The sequence below is a fragment of the Phanerochaete carnosa genome (assembly GCF_000300595.1).
Source record: "Phanerochaete carnosa HHB-10118-sp unplaced genomic scaffold PHACAscaffold_9, whole genome shotgun sequence".
NCBI classification, from domain to species: domain Eukaryota; kingdom Fungi; phylum Basidiomycota; class Agaricomycetes; order Polyporales; family Phanerochaetaceae; genus Phanerochaete; species Phanerochaete carnosa.
In genome coordinates this window covers 468,967-483,258 of record NW_006767636.1, presented here as the reverse complement: position 1 = coordinate 483,258, position 14,292 = coordinate 468,967, and the positions used below count along the sequence as shown (strand labels likewise).

General features: G+C 54.1%; 7 protein-coding genes across 7 annotated transcripts; 3 read left to right on the top strand and 4 right to left on the bottom strand.

The window, feature by feature from the left end:
• Positions 1-1,292: 1,292 nt before the first annotated feature.
• Positions 1,293-3,200, bottom strand: PHACADRAFT_261877 (uncharacterized protein; the record flags this gene model as incomplete). The annotated part of the gene is made up of 1 exon (XM_007399375.1): positions 1,293-3,200. A coding segment is annotated over exon 1 (914 nt), but the record flags the coding sequence as incomplete, so codon positions are not given.
• Positions 3,201-4,293: 1,093 nt separating this feature from the next.
• Positions 4,294-5,850, bottom strand: PHACADRAFT_177048 (uncharacterized protein; the record flags this gene model as incomplete). The annotated part of the gene is made up of 2 exons (XM_007399374.1): positions 4,294-5,566; positions 5,635-5,850. 2 exons carry the CDS (start codon positions 5,848-5,850, stop codon positions 4,796-4,798), a joined length of 987 nt encoding a protein of 328 aa, XP_007399436.1. The 3' UTR covers positions 4,294-4,795.
• A 531-nt stretch (positions 5,851-6,381) lies between these two features.
• On the bottom strand, positions 6,382-7,784 carry PHACADRAFT_187062 (uncharacterized protein; the record flags this gene model as incomplete). The annotated part of the gene is made up of 5 exons (XM_007399373.1): positions 6,382-6,628; positions 6,685-7,085; positions 7,141-7,339; positions 7,396-7,477; positions 7,528-7,784. The coding sequence occupies 5 exons, from the start codon at positions 7,782-7,784 to the stop codon at positions 6,512-6,514; spliced, it is 1,056 nt and encodes a 351-aa protein (XP_007399435.1). The 3' UTR covers positions 6,382-6,511.
• A 525-nt stretch (positions 7,785-8,309) lies between these two features.
• PHACADRAFT_261875 (uncharacterized protein) lies at positions 8,310-8,966 on the bottom strand. The gene is made up of 3 exons (XM_007399372.1): positions 8,588-8,966; positions 8,460-8,536; positions 8,310-8,385 (listed from the first exon to the last, which is right to left on the bottom strand). Exons 1-2 carry the CDS (start codon positions 8,913-8,915, stop codon positions 8,490-8,492), a joined length of 375 nt encoding a protein of 124 aa, XP_007399434.1. The 5' UTR covers positions 8,916-8,966; the 3' UTR covers positions 8,310-8,385; positions 8,460-8,489.
• A 103-nt stretch (positions 8,967-9,069) lies between these two features.
• Positions 9,070-10,484, top strand: PHACADRAFT_127350 (uncharacterized protein). Its single transcript, XM_007399371.1, has 5 exons — positions 9,070-9,373; positions 9,466-9,606; positions 9,704-9,848; positions 9,900-9,959; positions 10,014-10,484. Exons 1-5 carry the CDS (start codon positions 9,146-9,148, stop codon positions 10,379-10,381), a joined length of 942 nt encoding a protein of 313 aa, XP_007399433.1. The 5' UTR covers positions 9,070-9,145; the 3' UTR covers positions 10,382-10,484.
• Positions 10,485-10,708: 224 nt separating this feature from the next.
• Positions 10,709-12,086, top strand: PHACADRAFT_127348 (uncharacterized protein). Its single transcript, XM_007399370.1, has 5 exons — positions 10,709-10,813; positions 10,870-10,945; positions 11,008-11,426; positions 11,484-11,668; positions 11,731-12,086. The coding sequence occupies exons 1-5, from the start codon at positions 10,720-10,722 to the stop codon at positions 11,875-11,877; spliced, it is 921 nt and encodes a 306-aa protein (XP_007399432.1). The 5' UTR covers positions 10,709-10,719; the 3' UTR covers positions 11,878-12,086.
• A 7-nt stretch (positions 12,087-12,093) lies between these two features.
• Positions 12,094-13,746, top strand: PHACADRAFT_212256 (uncharacterized protein). Its single transcript, XM_007399369.1, has 2 exons — positions 12,094-13,242; positions 13,292-13,746. Exons 1-2 carry the CDS (start codon positions 12,354-12,356, stop codon positions 13,654-13,656), a joined length of 1,254 nt encoding a protein of 417 aa, XP_007399431.1. The 5' UTR covers positions 12,094-12,353; the 3' UTR covers positions 13,657-13,746.
• Positions 13,747-14,292: the final 546 nt, after the last annotated feature.

The following is a 14,292-nucleotide window of genomic DNA, read 5'->3' as shown; positions in this document are numbered from 1 at the left end:
TAACTGTACACTACAGTACTGGATGCCTCACAAAGTGGTGGCAACGCTACAGCGCGACGGGACGACTTTGCGCGCGGAGGGAGGTTTCCGGGGTCTTGGTTCGAACCGACGCGTGCCCCGCATTGTGGGCGTCTACGTACTAGAGGCCTCCGCTAGTGTTTTCTCGAGCCTCGGCAGCCGCTTTCGTGACGGCAGTTTCATGGCTGGTATCTTCGCGGTTGGTGCTTACATGGTTGCGAGTTGCTGCATTCTTGTGATTGGGCCGAAAACAAACGTTCGTCCTCGCCGCCTGCTGTGGCTCGGGCACCGGCCAAAAATAAGGGTGGGCGGAAGAATTTGGCCGATCAGGGGCCTGCGGAGGTGACGGGATCTGAAAATCTTGAAAATCACATGGGCGATCGCACAATAATGTTGTATGTCTCAAGATCACCAAAGACTTTGAGCCCCTGTGCTCGCCCTCGCGAGATGATACGAAGCGTCGACAGCCTTGAGCCCGATGAGACCAGTGTGATACCCACAGAAGACGATGTAAGTGTAGTGAGATTGGCTGCACATCCAAGCCTCAGTGACATGGCTCCTGTCTTCAGAGTTTCAGATCTCAGAAACAGTCGCCCGATGTACGGCTTCGACTGCATGATCTGTGGAGAACTACACATGTCACTTCAGAAAGGTCTTTACCGTGAAGCAAGCACACGTCCTACGAGGCATGTACGCAAGCTCGACGGCCGTGTCGAAAGTGACCTGTTCGAATTGATATTTGCACCTGTGCCCGCCTCCCATGTCCTAAGTGTGTCGAATGCGTCTCACGGTTTGAACCTTCGCCCTTGCCTCCTTCATCGCTATCTGAGGGTCATCGGCCCACCAACAATCACCTTCCAGCTCTATCTCTGCACAGCGCTCACCTTTGGCATGGAGTTCGTCACATCAAGCTCATTGGACGCATCATGTCAACCGCTCCACCCGCATACGCCAGTTGATCTTGCAGGCTTTGAAAGTGCTAATCAGACTGCGGCTCCTGACCAACCGGAAGTAAAACCGTCAGGCTTATTCATGGGCCTCAGCTACCTAGTGATCTGCCCGACCAGATATTCGAGAACTGGGCCGTCAAGTCCGCCTCATTCTCCTGAGAGATCTCAGGCTGACATAACCAGGCCGCGCAAGCAGCAAGCCTGATGATGGGCCGTTCTTTGCTCCGCGGCCTGTACATATGTCCTATCGTGGTCTCCCGTACGTTCAATTTGCAGAGCTCTGAGGCTCAGTGGGCACCAAGCTGTCGTGGGGAGATCTCGGTTCGAGCAGATTTCGCATTGCACAGAATCATAATCTCGGTCGACATCAAACGAATCTTAGACAAAAATCAAGCCTCAACGATCATGAAACTGAGAATGACTAGGGCAGGTAAGAGGGGATCCAATAGTAAGAAACCGGTGACTTACAACTTTCGGGGCTTGTGGTTGAAGATACAAGTTATCCCAAAGTGAAAATGAATGCGAAACAAGTCTGGAGCAGTGTTATAACCTGATTAAAGAGGCCGAAGAAGCTCGACATCAAGTACTGCGTGAAAGCAACCTAGATGCGACACACTAAGGGGCTTAACTTAACAAGAACGCTACTCTTCGTCGCCATCGTCTTCTCCATCGCCTTCGTCTTCCCCCTCCTCTTCCTGATCCTCTTCCTCTTCTTCCTCCGCTTCTTCATCATCCTCGTCCTCCTCCGAGGAGAACCAACTAATCCGCTCATTCTCTCCCCGCTGCAGCATGTCATTGGCAACACGCTCCAGCTCCAGATCTCGCATGCGCTCACTGACAAGCCACCTCTTCACCGGTCGCCCAAGCTGTCGGCGAAAGTTGACGAACTCCACAAGCTCGGTGCTCGTGATCCCGGAGACGCGCACAACGTCTAGCTCTGGCAGCAGCATGCACTGCGTCGAGTCATATCGCATACGCGACGTGCCTTCCCTCTGCTTGCCCTTCCTATCGTCCAAGCCGACATGGAACAGCTCCCGAAAGAGTCCTTCGGTCAGTCGTTTGCAACCGAGCTCGAGTCGTGTTACATGCGGGGAGACCTCAAGCAGGCGGCGGAAGCTCCCCGCGCTGCACTCGAGGGCATAGATCGCTAGTGTGCGCAATTGAGGGAAGAGTGGTCCGCTGGCTTCCGATTCTGATCCCTCCTTCGCATCGTGTTCAGTAGTGGGATGAGGCGGTGGGGCGATGAGATACGCAAGGAAGCCGTCAAAGTCGGCATCGGGTTCCTGCGCTGGTAACTCGAGGCGCAGCTGAGCGACGTTCGGCATGTGCAAGCGGCGGATGACTTCGCACATGTACGGCGGGTCCATATCGGTCAGAGACAGCTCCCTGAGGCCTGGCAAAGGAATGACTGTCTCGGGCCAAGCGAGCACGCCTGCCTTCGGTCCGGAGTAGTGTAGCGACAGCTTTTCGAGCCTGGGGCTCGTCGCGAGCATATTCGCCCAGATATGATACGGGACGCGGACGTCCTCAGAGTGCAGCGCAAGATTTATTGACGTGAGATCCTCCAGGAAGGGCGACTGCAGCCAAGGCACGTTTACACCAACCAGCGAGAGGTGTTTCAGAGAGGGAAGGGACCTATCGAAGATGACGACCGGAGGCGGCCCAATCTGTGTGAAGAGCCTCTCGGCGCTGTCCCAGTCCTCGATATGCCAGAGTTGGAGATATTCGAGGTTCCGCGCCGATCCGCATGACGATAGCACGTCGCGTGCACCAAGCTTGCACCCTCGATCGCGCACCTTCAGTGTCAGCGACCTCCAGCGATCAACTTCAGGAATAAGAATCTCGAAGATAGGCTTGAATTCAGGGCGGAAGAGGTTATAACCTTCTTCGTACTCATCCTCCGCGCACGTATCCACGAAGATATCAACGTGCAGCTGGTTGCTCCGCGAGAGGTATATGTGCGCACGGTCCATGTGGCACTTCAGCCGAAAGTTAAGCGTCGTCCAGAGAGACTGTGTGCGGAGCGCAATGTCACGCCAGTGGTGACAGACATGAGAGACGAGGACCTCGAATGAAGGCACGTGAAGAGGGGTAAGGTCCGGGTACGGCCTGTCCAGCACTCCCAGGGCAAAGACGCGAGACAGCAGTTCGACTGGCAGATTATGGATGGGAGACATGGCAGCTGATGATCTATCAGGTACGGGAGCCTCTGCGCTCAGCGAAGCCTGTGAGCGCAGCTCGTCAGTACTGATGAGGTGTACGATTAGGAGCGATAGGCGCAAAGGGCCCGCTACTGCTGGGCAAGCATTGTGCGACTCTTCTGGCCCCTGTCGCCGTACCACCACACAGCTCCGAGCCGCAACCATGTGAGCGAGTGATAGGTGCAGTCCAAGGAGGATTATAAGAGACGCCAGCCCCATCCACGCAGGACACGCCGGTAAGGGCGAGTTCGCGGCGTTTCGCAAACCCCCTGATGCGCGGCCGCCGATCTCGGGCATCAGGGATACAGACGCAATAGGCGTCCGACCGCGTTTGGCGGGAATGCCTTTACTCACCTGAAATAAATGGTGATACGTGTCTGCGGAGGGATGCGTCGCCATGCGCAATTCCTAACGATACGACATGAGCAAAGACCGCGAATCCGAGTCGCAGTTCTCTCATAGAGGACGATACACGCACGCACCATGCTCTTCGCTCCGCTGTGATAAAACGTCAGCCCAGCTGATGGCTGGCAGGGATCACGAGCCGTCTGGCGGCGCAAGCAAAGCACAGCTGAGAGGACGGGGGGTCGACGACGGTTTTTGCCATGATATAGCTCATTCAGCAAGGGTCCGCCCGCTGTCTGACGCCTAGACGGAAGCGACTGCATCGGCGGAGCCCAATCATAACGGCACCGACCTTACCAATCACAAGTTCCATCAAACCTTATTCAAAAGTTTCTTACAGGCTTTACCAGAGCTATTGTCCCGTTTCTTATTCTGTTTCTTACCTATCGCAACGCTTTGACAGTGCTCGCTGAGATGGCAACGTTCATCTCGGCGCAATATTGCGACTTGACGCTCCGTGCCCAATGCTCGCAGCAAAATTTTCGCCCCCCGGCTCTCCAAAAAGAACCCGGGTACAACGTGTTGCTCAGACGCGGAGGCCCATTTAAGGATCGTCAAGTACTCATGGGGACAGCGCTGTCCCAGGGGGCAAGTATCATATCGCTGACACCTTACGTTCAGGGTCTCTTCTTCCCCGTCGAATTTGAGACGGTAAGCAACCCGGCGCGTTAGTACGCATGCATTTATATGCAGAAGATGCTGAGACGCAAATCTATCCAGGCGATTGCCCTGAAGGCTACGCATGCCCTTTTCCTTGCCATATCGCTGGCTATGTAGTCGTCGATGCCTTCAAATTCTTGCGACCAACACATCTCACACGCAATAGTGGGTGGGCCGCAGTTCCTGAGCCTTGCACACTGCGCTAGACGCCGCTGCTAGTCGCGCACCGCATCGTTGACAAATGCGATGTACGGTAGGGCGTTAATTGAAGGCATGTCGACTACTAGATCTCCTGCGTGTGCTACAAACGAGCTTATAACGCACCCTGAACGACGCTTGCGCAGCTAGTGACCACCAATATGCGCTCTGTGTTTACTGCGGCTTTGTCACCTGGCGTCCTATACTCTTTAACTTACCCTCTGGCTACAATTTCGACGTCCTGGGCGAACTCAAAAAGCTCCACAAATCCCGCCAACTAGCCGACATCGCGAGCTAATGCTTTCAACTTGCCCCATGTGTGCACGCCAGTCAGCAAGGGCAGTAGTCTTTGCTTTGTATGACCTATGCTATGGCTGCCACTGCAGGCGCAGTATGAGACTGATTCTCGAACTCCGCCAACCGCCTCTTTTCCTCCTCCAACATCGTATTCTTGGCCGCCATGCTTTTTGGCACAACCCTCCTGCGCGCCGTCGTAGGTCGGAAGTCTAGCCTGTCGACTCCCAAAGCCCTCAGCGTCTTCCTCTCCACCAAGCTGAACTCTTCTGGATCCTCGCGGTCGAACTTGAATGGCGCCTTCAACAAAACAGGCGGATTGATGATGATTCTCGCTTCCCGCAAGTAGTTCTTCGATGCTGAGTGGAGCATGAGAGGATGCATGAGCACAACGTCTCCGATCTCTCCCGTCATCTCAACGAATTTGGAGCACTCTGGGGCGGCATTGCGGTGGACCCAACCCTCGGGATCATCGGCAGGGTTCTCATATGTTGTCGTAGCCGGAACAAGTCTTCCTGTCACAGGAATGACGCCCCCTGGATGTGCTGCCAAGTAGTTGGCGACCATATCTATACCCTCCGGCGCGATGTATGTCCCGCCTCCGCGAGGTTTGATGTCCGAAAAGAGGGGGATAACGAGCAGCGCCTGCTCCGGCGAGTCGAGATAGTGCACGAAGAAGTCGCCGTCGACGTGCCAGTTGTCGAGGTCACGAGGATGGATGTCTTCGGTGGCAGCTGCGAGCTCTAGGCTCCCAAGGTTGACAATGAAGCTGTCGCCCCACGTCGAGTTGTCCTCATCGACGCGTCCCTCTCCGAGGAGATCTTGCATCGCTTCCCATGCCTGTGCGATATCAATTAACGACCATATCGTGCATCCAGCCACTTTACGTATGACATGGTCATGCTTGCCTTGGGTGCGAACGTGGAAACCTTCTCGCGCTTATGCCATGGCATGTGGATCCGTTCTTTCGTCCACGTAGATTTGTCGTTCGGGTCCATTCCGAGCCGAACCCAGACGTCTTTAGACCAGTCTGCAGCCTTCTGTTTGGTGAATGCTTGCTTGATCACGACATAGCCATTCTCCAGAAAGAAGGCCGCCTGCTCCTCTGAGATACATTTCGCCATATTTTGTCAGCCTTGTTACAACAATACGCAATGGATCTTGACACTCGCCTCTGAGGACCTTGTAGTTGCTGTGCATGTCGGCTCTGATGGATGCGCATTGATGTCCGGGCTTCCAGGTCTATATATGCAGAGACTGGTCCTCTGGAGATTCCTCGGAAATGATACGGTCAGATGCCATCCTCTAGCTAATTTTGCGTCTTGCACTCTGAGAAAACGCAGCCAGGCTGATAAGACATGTTAGCGCCAAGTTATCTCGCGAAAGGCATGCTCGGTGTTACAGTCCAAGCACCGAGCATATCCTTCTGTTGCGCCCAAGGTGTACCGCTTCAAAAGCGCGGTCGACATATCTACAGGATCGGGCATGCGCGAGATGCTAGCGAATAGCGACTCTTACATGGATCTGTAGCTCGCGCGAGGGACGCGGCTGCAATTGCTCACGCACTGACGAGTCGGAATAATCACCGTTGTTGGGCCTTCGTGGAGCTACACAGCCACACGTTGTGACACCTTTGTCCTTCTCGCTTAAGGGGGGGATGAGCGGGGGTGGTTTCTGATTATGCTTACAAACAAGCGATACACTACTATATCCAGAGCATTAGCTTGACTTATGAGTGGGGATTGAACGTATGCTGTTCAGCTCAAACGGTAGTCGACCGAGTCTTCAAGGAGTCTCCTGTGGGCGAACGACGAGCTTCAGTGCGCTAAGCCCTTCTCTCAGCCTATCCAGAGCCGCTGTCACTCCTGCCAGTCCGCCAGGCACGACTTCAATCCGGTTGGGCTGCATCGTGCCTGCATGAGCACCCTCCTGACAATTGCTGAGAAACAGCGACGTACCTTGATGTCCCCCGATGCGAACAACTCTGTCGCATGCGCGTATAGCGCCTTCGCGCACTCATGAGATTGTGGATTCTGCGCATCGCCGGACACCAGAGCGACATACTTCTCGCCTGTTGCAAGCTTCGCTTCATCGATCTCGGACCGCCTGTCAATGATCAGGCTACCGCCGGGCGCGACAAGATCGTACATTGCGTTCTGCGTTTCTGACGTCGAGACTGCGTCGAACGCGTACATGACAGGCTTGTCTGTAACCTGTGCAACATTCGTAGCGAGTGTAGCCAGAGGGAGCACGCGATCGATTACGTGCGTCGCGCCGAGAGACTTGAGGTACGCTTCGTTGTGCTTTGAGGCAGTGGTAACGATAGGTGAGAAGCCAGAGAGCCTGGCAAGCTGGATCGCTGAACCGGGAATCAATGTAGTTCACTCTACGGTACAGTTACAGTGGATTCTTACCGAATTGTCCAACGCTGCCTGCACCACCTGCGATGACGATAGGTTCTCCGGCATACTTGCCGCGACCGCCATCTTCCCAAGGTGGAGTCAAAGCGAGGCCCCCACGAGGCGGATGCTTGGAGTCATACAGAGCAAATGCGCCGGTAGCTAATACGAGAGGAATAGCTGAGGCCTCATCCAGGGATATGTTCGGCGGCACCTATCAGTGTCTTGCTCAGTTATTAACGCTTCGTCGAAGCGTCTATGGAAAAGCACCTTCGCCACAAAATCAGCACATATGACGGTGTACTGCTTGAATGTCGACATTTGCGGCTCTTCCAACGTGCCCGAATGCATCCTGTGAGTCTGTTATAACATATTTGTCCAACAGCTGTAAACACAGCGTACACCCTGTCCCCGACCGCGACGCTCGTCACGCCTTCGCCGACCTTCGCGACGAGACCCGCAGCATCGAAGCCAAAGATTGCAGGCCACTGCTTGACGAAGGAACCCCGATCCTGCATTAACCAGTCCAGCGAGTTGAGCCCGATGCCCCGAAGTTCGACGAGGACTTCACCCGGCCCGGGCTCGGGAATGTCGATGAGCTCCAGGGAGAGTACGCTGCCGACTTCGTAGCAGACGAGAGCTTTCTGTTTGTTAGGCATCGGGGTTAGAGAACAATGCTAGAGCTGGACGTGGGATAGTACATTTATACCCCTCCGTACCAACCGCTCTACCTCTCTGCTACCAATCACGGAGAGCTAGCATACACGGCTCCAGCTCAACACTCACGCTCTTTGAGTCATTAGTCCAAGCACAGCAACCGTGGGTTTTTAGAATCAGCAATTACATCTGGATTTCGGCGCCCTTGGGCTGCCGCGAGCTTGCGTGGTTCAAGGCAGTGTCGTTCTAAAGTATGATTGGAGGGATGTTGAGCAAATTATCGAATGTCAGTATAGTAGAGCATAAGTATTTCAAATGAAGAAAAATATTATGCACTCTGAGAATGCCGTATGCCATGCACCAGCAAAGATTGCGATCGCGAGTCCGGTATGACATGCGAGGACCAAGTATTGAGCCCCGAGCGGTCAAGCATATTGATGCGAGGGGAGGTTCCAAACATCTGGGGCATTGTTTACCCAGGGAGCAGGTACTGATGTTCGGCGTGCGTATTGCGCAGTCATTCCCGGGTAAATCTTTGAGCTTTGAGCTATGAAGAGTAACGCAATGAATAGGACACAAAAGTTTGTACAGCCTATTGTACAGCTTTGAAAATCTCCAGGTAAGCTAAAGCTGGACAAGACAAGGGCCAGCAATGGGAGGGAGCCTGCTATACTCACCTAATGATACGCCCATCTGGCAATCGATGGCTAACTCGAGGTCTTGATGGCCGACTCATCGAAGGGGTCACCCCAATCTTCATGAGTCCTAAGCATAGAACCGTTGTGGGTGTATATGTGGCACTTACCTGTTCGAATGTTGTCAACGATGTGCTGATCGACCAGCTCCTCTCGCTGAGCTCTGCCACCGGTATAGTCCCTTATCTCCGTCTGCTGCCAGACACCGCCGCCTCCGGTTCGCCTTCCAGGGGCTTCCTCGCGTCTGCGACTCTTTGTGCCGGACGAGGATACACTGCCCATCGGCAGGCGACGCTTGCCGCCACTGAGGTACGACTCGCCCCGCGAACTGCTCATGAAGGAGGCCAGTTCTGAGGTGAGCAGGTATGGTGGTTCATCGGGCATAGGGCTACCCGACGACGAGCGGGAAATGGGAGAGCCTGGTTCCGGGGAATCCATGTTGGCTACAAGGGATAATTTGGTGGACGATGTGAGCTCGCAGGACGCGGTCCTGTGCAAGGTGCGCGCCGCGCGGGCGTCATCCGCACGTGAGTCTGCGTGCCGCCTCTCCACGCGTCACACCATTTTCCACGCCAATTAACTCCAATACTTGTTCTCTATGCGCTGAAAGGCCCTCTGTTTCTCTCTTTTCTCTCCATCTTGTGCATCGCGCGCAAGATCAGCTTGTGATGTCTGGCGTACCTCAGGTAGCCAAGCAGTCGCTGCGCATCGTTGCGCTCCCGCTCGTAACCGCTTCACGAACGCCAGAACGTAGTTCTTCTGGTCATCTGACGTACTACCACTTTGCCACACCGCCGCCGAAGCAGAATGGGAAACGGAGCTGGGTACAGTGGGCTACACATAAAGCTGCAGATATTTGGGCTGGCTTTGGTAAAGCCCCGGAAGGACACTGGAAGGTATGTGTTTCGCGTGGTACCGTGCTGCCTATGGCGTGTTACTTTGTGGGCGCACGCGACTTCAGGAAGTGGTCGATTGATTGAAGTTATAGAGGAGAACATTTTCGTATGGAGAAAGTCTCGTTGACCGGATAGACTTCGAAGAACTTGCACTAAAGTCACTGGATCCTTCTCTTGGGCCAAAGCTCTCGCGATTCGGCCATTCGGAAGCAGAAGTCAAACCAAACTCTACGGTAGGTCTTGCCCTCCATTGTATCTCCATCCCAAGCCAAACTGTTGATGCAGCTGCTTATGAACATATGAATTCGTTTCTTGATGTGTGACTTCTAGATTCCCCTCATCTACCCGAGTTCAGCATGCTCATCTCCCGTCACCCATCTGCGATCTTTGGTCGAGAAGCGCGGCCCGCGGCATAGAAAGGGCTTCTTCACATGGATACTGGTGTCGCCACTCACGGCGCCGTTCATGCTAATTCGTGAGTAGTCACTTCCTCTTCGTTGCCAATTATGCCCACCTGTACCACCAGCTGTGATACCTAACCTCCCGTTCTTCTTCTGTGTGTGGAGATCGTGGTCGCATTATAAAGGTGAGATCTCTCTGTATCAAAAGAGGCTACGCCTAGATGCTCACTATATCACAGCCTACAAGGCTTCTTCATATTTAGAACAGCTACTCGACAAAGGCGCCATTGTCGCCGAGCCAAGTAGTGCGCTGGACAGAGTGTACGCGAAGTATGCCAAAGCATCAAAGAAGGTTTCGCCTACCCCCAGCACCGTCGAGACGTCGAGCGAGCAAGACTTGGACTCGGATGCGTCTTCAACCCCATCCGCGGAAGAAATAGACAATGTTGAACATCGGCACCTACTATTAACACGGGATGCCGTGCCCGAGCTTATGGCAGCACTGCAGCTAAAGCCTGGTTCGACGTTCGCCGCGGACATGTACCGCGCGCTAGAACAGGCTAATTTGCGGTTAAAGAAAGCGGAGCCGGACATGACCAAGGGTTAGAGGAAGTGTGTTATTGGGATGTGACGGATACTGTTGTAATGTGTACTATAGAAACACCGCTGCTTTGCCAAAGTGTGCTGTATGGTGATTCGCATTCTGTCACATCTTGGAGAGTTGCCTTATCAGTGCTGGCGGCGATGGCCGGACGTTGCGCGACGGCGGCGGCCGAGCTGCCGAAATGCCGGAAATCGTTGAGAACTGCCCTCGAGATGCCAAATTAAAACCCTCAATACGAGATGCATGTCCACAATCTCTCCTCTTGACCAAGAACTCAGTACGCTCTGCAGATAAATTACCAGAATATGTCCTGAAACGTATGCTCATTTAGCAAAGCCACCATGTCCGGCTTGGTGGGCTTGTTGACAATGACAGCCGTGCTTGGCCTGGGCTCGTTCGCCGTCGGCATGCTGCCGCTGGCCTTCACCTTTTCTCGTACGTGAACAAGTTGCGTGCGTGAGCTCCGGGTTGCAGCTGAGGCAGTGTCGTAGGGATGGCGGTAGCACATTTGTCGAGTGTGGGGGCGGGCTTGCTGCTCGGGACGGCCCTGGGCGTCATCATTCCAGAGTACGTCCGTCTATGTGACCTATAACACTACTCACCCGTGCATACCATCCTGTCAATTTCAGAGGTGTGGAGGCCGTCTCCCTTGCTAACCCTTCCGCCACGTTTCCCACCACAACCATCGCGCTTTCGCTCGTAGTCGGCTTCTCAATCATGCTCATCATCGAACGCGTGATACACAGCTACTCGCCAGATTCGCACAGCCATGCGCCTTTGCCTTTGTTTGAAGCCGACGAGAACGCAGCGCGTCGCGTCGACTTCGATGTCGAGCTTGGGGAGCTGGAACACGAAGAAGGCGTGGACTCATCAATAACGACTGCCTATCATGCGGACGAAGCTGCGGACAAGACAAAGGCATGGCCTCTTACACTTGGACTTATGGTACATGCTCTGGCAGACGGCTTCGCGCTAGGCTCATCTGCACTATCCCCGGTCGACAAAGGTCTATCCATCACGGTCTTCTTAGCACTTCTTGTCCACAAGGGTGAGTGAGCAATAGCACATCTACGCTCTCCAGTGCATCAACATCTTCGTTCCGTAGCGCCAGCGGTGCTAGCGTTGACGACATCGTTAATGGCGACATCTCTATCTCGATCGGAATGTCGAAAACACGTCGCCATTTTCAGCGCGTCCACTCCCGTCGGTGCTCTTCTTGTGTACGGGCTCATGTCCATCATTCGCGTGAACAGCGAGAGTCCCTGGACAGGTATATGCATGCTTATTTCGGTGAGTATGCTCACTCGCTATTGGGAGCCACGACTGGGGTCTCACATGTCTTCTTTGTCAAGGGTGGGACCTTCTTGTACGTTGCCACCGTGCTCCAGCCCGGCAAGGCTGCATCTGAGGAGTTAGACGAAAAGGTTCGGACAACTTTAGTGATCTGTGGCGTCTGCATCCCGGTCTTGATCGGTGTCGTCGTCGATCACGACCACTGACCAGGTATCCGGAGACACGTCCTCCCTATGCTACTATGTCTGATACCAGCCCGCGCAGCCTACCCGCAATCAATCGTAGACTTCTGATTTTCTGTACCGTAACTGCTCGGAGTGCGAGCTGTATGCGCATTGGGCCCGCAGTTGTGGCGGTGTTTGAGCTCGGTGGGTCTACTTGGCTTTCCCACGCCCTGTAAGGCTCGGTCTTGTCTAGAGTGGCCTTGCCCTGACATACCGCCCGTAGGCTGGGGACTGGATTCCCAACGTGGCTTTGCATATAGTTCAGCTCCCTTGGTTGTTGGATGTGACAGATTTGACCGTCCTCCATCCTCTCTCCTAAGAAACGGAAGAAAGAGACGGCTGAGATTTGCGAGGAAGCAGAGCATCGTTTTGTAGCGTCAGCCCAGCATGTCGTGAGTAGCCGTTTGCAGAACATGCCGTCTATCTCATGTGCGTGATGGGACACGTATAGGGCATCAATGCGTCTCCATAGCGGCTCAGAGGCAGGGATATGGGGTGCTCAACGTCGCGTCTTCCCCCAAGAGCTCGCCGACCAAATCATCGATGAAGTCCGAGTCGATCGAGGGACCTTGAAGTCGTGCGCCCTCACTGCCCGTGCATGGCTCCCTCGCGCCCGCTACCATCTTCACCGTACTGTCACGCTGTATCATCAAAATTGTAGAATCCATCCATCACAAGTTGATAAGGTATACAAACTGCTGTCCTTGCCCGTTGTGTCCGAGTATACCCAAGAGCTGTTGCTCGAGGGAAAGACAGACTACGGTCTTCTCCACCCCGACGAGGCGAACACTGTCGACTACGGGGACCTCTTCTGGCGCGCCTTGGCCCGGTTCACACACGTTCAGACCTTACGGCTAACCCGGCTCTTTTGGGTCTCGCACAAGCTCGAGAACAAGAACCGACTCTGCGAAGCCTTCCCGTCCGTCACGGACTTGGACGTCTATATGTCCGACTTCGCTGACGCGCAGGAATTCCTCTCCTTCCTCACCGCCTTTCCGCTCCTCATCCGCCTTAAGGTAGAACGCGTCTTTTGGGCAAAGAGTGCACAAGAATGGTACGCCACCTCAGGCTCCGACCCGTCGTCCTACCGCAGGCTTCCCCCAAACAAGACTCCTGGCTCGGCGCTGCGGCATCTTCAAGTGCAGCACTGCGACGTGCTCATCATGAAGGACATCGCGAATCGGCTCGTCGCGCTGCCCGAGTCACTCATTGAGACGCTACACCTCAGCCCGCCTGACGGCGACGACTTTGAGGCTCTCCCGCTGTATTTTGGCGCAATCGGCACAAACTTGAAACACCTTACGCTCGCGCTGGAATTCTCCGTCAAGGAGAATACGCTTAGGCGAGGTGTGTTAGTATCTCAGGAAATGTTGCTCGTTGCTAACCCTCACTGTAGCGATAGCAAGCCTCGAGGCCGATACCCGCCTGGAGTCACTGACGTTTCTGGCGAACTACGAGCTCGGCCGCAAATTTATTAAGGCGGCGTTGATGTTCTGGCCGTGTGTCAAGGCAGTCCTCACGGCGATCCGCACGGAACATATACACACCATACGGTTCGAGTGCCACCCCGAAGATCTTGAGGACTCCATTGCCCATGAAGTTGACGAGCTGCTGGGCCATTCCAGGTTCAAAACTCTCACGACCGTCGCGTTCGCTTTTGCAGCTGTCAACGGATATAGTCTTGAGGAGCTAGTAGAGATGGCGGGGGCGGCTTTTTTGAGCACCTTTGCGCTCGGATACCTCGCGATCTCGGCCTTCTAGGTCTTTGCTGTTACTCCTACATTCGCTCTTTAATTCAGCGTATCATGCCCATTTCCTCGCAGAAGCGACAGTTTGTATTGGCGTCTTGGCAGGAAAGCGCGATCAGTCAACGGCAGCCTGATCCGATGCAACTGTGACCGGGTTTTCAGCGGTAAGCAGGGCCCTTTCCTATCATGTGCCAGTAGGCACTACACCGCCGGCGCGCCGTGAGGTATAAATGAGTTGATGCCGTTACCGAACAGTTCACTGCGCGGTACGTGACGCGCGTCTCCTCGTTACCTAACTGTCAGAAAGATAAGTAAATAACATCAGTGCACCGTTAGGCAAGCTCTAACGGTTAGCTAACGAGATTGGGTAACGGGCTGGTCTTTCCATATTCCCGAGGTGTTCTGCAGCGGGGTTTGAATATGTCGGCAGTACCCGTTTGAATAAATTACACATTTTCCATTGAATTTTCGCTCTATTTGCATGAAAATTTGACAATAAAAAGCAATATATTCCTGACAAAACTAGGGAAGATACAAAGCTCTAGGAATTATTACTACACTACAGTACATGCTAATCTTCCAGACAGACACTGTGCTTAGTACTCTTCACATCTGTCATGACTTGCTGAGACTTGCATGGATACCCTGC

Excerpts from the sequence above, each read along its gene's own strand:
- PHACADRAFT_212256 (XM_007399369.1), top strand. The coding sequence starts at position 12,354 with ATGCGTCTCCATAGCGGCTCAGAGGCAGGGATATGGGGTGCTCAACGT. Across the intron at positions 13,243-13,291 it reads GGAGAATACGCTTAGGCGAG|CGATAGCAAGCCTCGAGGCC; the intron begins GTGTGTTAGTAT and ends CCCTCACTGTAG.
- PHACADRAFT_127348 (XM_007399370.1), top strand. The coding sequence starts at position 10,720 with ATGTCCGGCTTGGTGGGCTTGTTGACAATGACAGCCGTGCTTGGCCTG. Across the intron at positions 10,814-10,869 it reads GCTGGCCTTCACCTTTTCTC|GGATGGCGGTAGCACATTTG; the intron begins GTACGTGAACAA and ends GCAGTGTCGTAG. Across the intron at positions 11,669-11,730 it reads GTATATGCATGCTTATTTCG|GGTGGGACCTTCTTGTACGT; the intron begins GTGAGTATGCTC and ends TTCTTTGTCAAG.
- PHACADRAFT_261875 (XM_007399372.1), bottom strand. The coding sequence starts at position 8,915 with ATGGATTCCCCGGAACCAGGCTCTCCCATTTCCCGCTCGTCGTCGGGT. Across the intron at positions 8,537-8,587 it reads CGTTGACAACATTCGAACAG|ATTGGGGTGACCCCTTCGAT; the intron begins GTAAGTGCCACA and ends GGACTCATGAAG.
- PHACADRAFT_127350 (XM_007399371.1), top strand. The coding sequence starts at position 9,146 with ATGTCTGGCGTACCTCAGGTAGCCAAGCAGTCGCTGCGCATCGTTGCG. Across the intron at positions 9,374-9,465 it reads CCCCGGAAGGACACTGGAAG|AGGAGAACATTTTCGTATGG; the intron begins GTATGTGTTTCG and ends TTGAAGTTATAG. Across the intron at positions 9,849-9,899 it reads GGCGCCGTTCATGCTAATTC|CTGTGATACCTAACCTCCCG; the intron begins GTGAGTAGTCAC and ends CTGTACCACCAG.